The sequence below is a fragment of the Acomys russatus genome, chromosome 4 (assembly GCF_903995435.1).
Source record: "Acomys russatus chromosome 4, mAcoRus1.1, whole genome shotgun sequence".
Classification (NCBI taxonomy): Eukaryota; Metazoa; Chordata; class Mammalia; order Rodentia; family Muridae; genus Acomys; species Acomys russatus.
Window position 1 is genome coordinate 14227432 of NC_067140.1, and position 5607 is coordinate 14233038.

The 5607-nt window shown below is 51.4% G+C and overlaps 1 protein-coding gene across 1 annotated transcript; it reads left to right on the forward strand.

Annotated features, from left to right (window-relative positions):
* Positions 1–974: 974 nt before the first annotated feature.
* Positions 975–3704, forward strand: Ube2c (ubiquitin conjugating enzyme E2 C). The gene is made up of 6 exons (XM_051143774.1): positions 975–1148; positions 1477–1504; positions 2064–2150; positions 2887–3091; positions 3193–3252; positions 3494–3704. Exons 1-6 carry the CDS (start codon positions 1051–1053, stop codon positions 3550–3552), a joined length of 537 nt encoding a protein of 178 aa, XP_050999731.1. The 5' UTR covers positions 975–1050; the 3' UTR covers positions 3553–3704.
* The last annotated feature ends 1903 nt before the right edge of the window (positions 3705–5607 follow it).

The window sequence follows — 5607 nt, forward strand, 5'->3', positions numbered from 1 at the left end:
ATAAATACAGATGGTGAGCCTGCCTTAATGACTGCTGACAGAACCAGGGCAGGAAAAAGTAGGTATCACCTGCCCACCCACCCCCACCTTAGTCGGAACACTGTGTTCTTTGCCAGTCTCCCTGTCCTTGTTCCAATTTAGGAATGTTGCACAATATGACAGCTAACCCAAAGGGATCACCTGTGTGTAGCCCTGGCTGACCTTGAACTCTTAGGGATCCTCCTCTGTTGAGATTAAAGGTGTTCAGCACCATCAGACCTTTTTGTTTCTTTGAGACAGTCTCATATTAGCCCAGGCTAGCCTAGAGATGACCTGCCTGTCTCCACCTTCCAAGGGATTACCTGAATCCATCTTTACTAATAAAAAGGGAGTCTAGGTTTTTTAAGTTCTTGAGACCCCAACAGAGGTAACTTAAGTTATTTTAATAGGGTGAGGAGAAAAGGCTTCTGGCTTAGGGGAGGATAACACTTATCAAGTTCTTCGACTCTTTCTCCATAAGAAGTGATCCCTGCTGGACTTGTGCCTGAAGGGACCAGGGGATTTGGACAGAGGTCCAACCACTGCTGGGCCTGTGGTGCACTCACTCGTTACATCTCAACACTCCGAAGTGAAGGCAAGAAGGATCAAGAAATCAAGTTTATATCTGACAGCACAACCAAATTACAGATGAGCAGCAGGAGTCCGGGTCCCAAAAGACCGGGCGGGGACGGGGGAGGAGCGGCATATACACGTGCATGGCTCCTTGACCCTTTAATGGAGTCGTCCAAAGGCCACCAATCCGCCACTGATTCGTTAATTAATGGCAGCCTTCCCCACCAATCGGTTGTCCGAGGTAGGCTCCCCGTCCAATCACGGCACGGTACTAGGTAGCCTAGCAGTTGCGCAGAGGCCGAGCGCTCCGGAGCGTCCCATTGGCTGGATCAAACCCAAGCGAGCCTCTGATTGGCTAGCGCTGCGGGAGGGTTTCAATTCAAACGCGGGCGGCGGCCCGCAGCCCCGCAGTTGCCCTTTTAGTCCCTTCACTCCTGTCTCGGTGCCAGCGCTCCCGGGATGGCCTCTCAAAACCGCGACCCAGCTGCTGCCAGCATCGCCGTTCGCAAGGGAGCCGAGCCCAGCGGGGGCGCCGCCCGGGGCCCTGTGGGCAAGAGGTGAGTGGTGCGGAGGTCACCCCGGGGGGGCTGCTCATCCCCGGTAGCCGATGAGACTTGGGACACTTGAGGGGCACCGGGAACGCAGGAGATGGAAGGCTGGCGGCGCTGCCAGGCGGCCCTCAGAAGACGCCCTGGAAGGGCTGGGGTTAACGTGCTGAAAAAGGCTCACCCGGGTCCTCCTATAGATGATGAGCGCCCGAGCTGAACCTGCCTTTGAAGGTGGGGCAAGGCCTCCGTGACAGCTCCTCACGATAGTTGGATGGGAGGTGATATAGCACCTTGATAGCATCCTTGCCCACAATTGACCCTCGACTTCTCTTTGCAGGCTACAGCAGGAGCTGATGACCCTCATGGTGAGTGACTGTGTGTTCTAAGATCAATTGGCCTACCTTCCCATCCCCCACCCAATTATCGGTAGCCTTCTAAACTACATCAAGCCCCTTGCTAAGCCTGTAGGTGTAATTTCCTCTCTTATGGGAAGTCCGTTGAACGCCCACCCCCGCTTGATCACTGCAGCCGCCTTCCCAGTCGTCGGAGGCTTATCTGAACTCCCTTCTTACTTTTGGCTCCCGCTCTAACCTCACCCATCCCCTCCCTTCTTGGAATTGCTAGTCCCATCGGACCTTAGAATTAATTCTCTCCTGGTGCGTCTCTGCTCCGTTACCCCTAAATACCAATCTGTGTGTTTTAGTGGCATACTAAATATCTGAATTCCTGGTGACAAACAAGATTTTGGAGAAAAGCTGCCTGGTGCTTCCCTGTCCCACCCCTTCCTCCTAGCCTGTGATCAGCCTGTGGTCTGGCTCTCCGAAGCTTTGGGGCCAGGCTGTAATGAGATCTCACCTAGAGATCCTTTCCCTAAGCCTGAGTGTGTACTCTGGGATCCAGCAGTTGGGTGTTTTCCTTCCCCAGACATCCGGTGACAAAGGAATTTCCGCCTTCCCTGAATCAGACAACCTGTTCAAATGGGTAGGAACCATTCATGGTGCTGCCGGCACGGTAAGTGCAGGGTTGGGGTTGCGGGGAGGGGTTTGTGAGGGGGCCACCTTGCTGAGTGTGATGGAGGAAGCGCTAATTCCGGCTTCAGTCCCCTGTGCCACCAGTGCACATGGTCTGAGCCCTGTGGCTGTGTTCTTCCAGTACACTGGTTTAAGCAGTGCCATCTATAGCCCATGATAAAGTGGGTGAGTGAGGGCCTTGACTAGTGGGAGGGCACAAGCAGCCTCTCATCACTGCAGATCCAGTTTTAAGTCAGAAATTAGATCTGAGTCAAATCTGGGTTTTTTTTTTTTTGGTTTTTTTGGTTTGTTTTTTTGTTCTTGTTTTTGTTTTTCGAGACAGGGTTTCTCTGTGTAGCCTTGGCTGTCCTGGACTCACTTTGTAGACCAGGCTGGCCTCGAACTCACAGCGATCCGCCTGCTGCTGCTGCCTCCCGAGTGCTGGAATTAAAGGCATGCGCCACCACGCCCGGCTCCTGAGTCAAATCTGAACTGTCACTTTAGCAGCTAAGATACTGAGGACTACTCTGATAGCCCTCAAGACGCCAGGTCACATCTCAGGAAGACACCATCAGGGACCAACTTAACATATAGTATGCTGGTCAGACACAGATAAACTCAGAAGTTCCTACCCGCTTGGCCCCTATTTGGGGTTTGGATGGAACGTGGGGATGGGGGATGGGGTGCATACAAGGTGGGTGGGAGACTTACTCTGCCCTTCTCTCCCCAAATGCCAGGTATATGAAGACCTGAGGTATAAACTCTCCCTGGAGTTCCCCAGCGGCTACCCTTACAACGCACCCACAGTGAAGTTCCTCACACCCTGCTACCACCCCAATGTGGACACACAGGGCAACATCTGCCTGGACATTCTCAAGGATAAGTGGTCCGCACTGTATGATGTTAGGACCATCTTGCTCTCTATCCAGAGCCTTCTAGGAGGTAACTTCTAAGACCACCCACCCCTACACATCATGGGAGTTTGCCAGGGCTCCCCTGAACCAGCCTCTTTATCCCTCTGACTGTTGTGACTCCATCCACAGAACCCAATATCGATAGCCCTTTGAACACACATGCTGCCGAACTCTGGAAAAACCCCACGGGTAGGTCCTTCTCCAACCTTCAGAGGGACCCTGGGGACTGGGTTGGGCTCCTTCATCGTTTGCCCTGTTGCTTCTTCCATGCTCACATAGATTAAGAGATCCTTGGATAGAACATGTCCCCTGTACCTGTCCTGGGCCCTGGAAACAAGTCTATCAGGGAGCCAACTAGATGGCAACACAGGGGTATCTACTATATGGGGCCGGTCCATCCCTCACCTGAGACCTGCGTGTTCTCTTCCAGCATTTAAGAAGTACCTGCAAGAAACCTATTCAAAGCAGGTCTCCAGTCAGGAGCCCTGATGCAAGCTGTGCCGTTCTCCTTTGTGTCGTCCTCTTTTGTTCTTGGATGGTCTGTCCTCTCCTTATTTCTAAGCTGTGGTGATATTTCTGTTTTATTTGTTTTTTAAATTAAGTCTGCTTGAACCCTTAACAATGTATATTAAATAAAAACATGTTGGTTGTTTTTGTATAAATTGTTGCCTCCAAGTTACCCTGGGGTGGGTGTGGGTGGGGCAGCTAGCTTAACATCTGGGTTCTGGCCTGTTCTCTCCTGGAGGCAGCTGGTGGGCAGTGAGGTCACTAAGATGTGACCTTGTATCTTAGTTACTTTATCACTTTGCATATATTTCTTCTGCCTATAAACTGGGTGTCACATTAATGCTTATCTCCCTAGAGGTTATAGCTCCCTGGCAGAGAGAATGTTTAATACAAGTGAGGACCTAAGTCTAATCTCAGCACTCAGGGAGGCAGAGGCAGTTGGGTCTCCTAGTTGGAGGCCAGCCTGGTCTATAAATGTGAGTCCAGGGCAGCCAATATAAAGCAACCCTGTCTCAAAAAAAAAAAAAAAAAAAAGTTGGTTTCTGAGGAGTTTCAGCATGCATTGGGAATGCACAGTGGCTGTGTTATAGATGAGCCTAAACCAGACCTTAAACTCAAGAATGTGTAGGAAACCAGGTGTGGTGGCACACGCCTGTAATCCCAGCACTGCGATCAACCAGCCTCTGCCTCCCAAGTGCTGGGATTAAAGGCGTGTGCCACCACACCCGGCCCTGGGGGTTACCTCTTGCTCCATCTCCAGGAGGTGTTAGGACCCTGGCCTAGAGTGTTCAGCTCTGTGAGCAGCTGCTTATCCTGGCCTGTCAGGAAGGATCTTGGCCTCCACCCCGTACCCCCCATTAACTACTGTCAGCCATGTTCATCCCCAGGCCCCTCCTTCCAGCCACATGTGGGGGAGGGGGGATTGAGTTGTCCGCTCAGAAGTTAGTTTTATTTAGTTTCCACTTAGGCATAAAGCTTTATAGTCCATCTTAATGTGGACAAACCAACTCGGGATCTTGTTCAAATACAGCTTCCTCTGTGAGGGGTTGCATTTCTGGCCAGCCCCAGGTTCCTTTGGCCGTGGTCTGGTTATCCTACAAGATGTTGAGCGAAGGATGTGATTTGGTTGGTAGAACACTGCCTATCATGCATGACACCCTGTGTTCAGTCCCTGGAAGCATGTTAACCCTGTTTGTACCTGTAATTCCCAGCGTTCCAGGAAGTTCAAGATCACCCTTGACTTCATAGTTTGAGATATACCCTGTCTGTCTGGGGTTTTTTATTTTGTTTTTCAAGACAGGGTTTCTCTGTGTAGCCTTGGCTGTCCTGGACTCATTTTTGTAGACCAGGCTGGCCTCGAACTCCTATTGATCTCCCCTGGCTCTGCCTCCTGAGTGCTGGGGTTACAGGCCTGAGCCACCACGCCCCACTGCGATGTACCCTTAGACTGGGAAAGTGAGCTAGCCCGTCCTGGTGGTGATTCATGTAATCCCAGCACTTGAAAGCAGAGGTAGGAGGATGGCTAGAAGTTCAAGGCCAGCCTGGTCTACATAGAGTCCTAAGTCCTAGATTATCAAGGCCTTATTTCAGAGGTCTAAACAAAGGAAACGGTGTGGTCCTTAAGCTGCACATGCACCACCTGCGACTGGTCAGAACAGACCTGGAGGATGCCTGGGGACAGGAGAGCGCAGGAACTGTCTACTACACCAGTTCCAGGTAAATGCTGACGTGGGTGTATTTATGTCTGCCTTGGAAGGCTGTGACATGTGGTCCTTAGGATGGTGTTTAGTCCTCTACATGGTCAGCTGGCCTACCCTGTCACCAGGTCCCAGAATTGTTAACTAGTTCGGAACCAAATTCTCTTGCTATGACATGCATGTAGAAGCCAGAAGACAACTTTGGGGAGTCATTTTTCCCTCTGTGTTATGTGGGGGCTTGCCAGCCAGCACCCTGTGGCTCCTACTTCGTAGCTTCTGTCTTCAGCCATACTGCTGCTTTATCTATGCCCAAGACAATATGCCTGGGCGGATAGAGCAG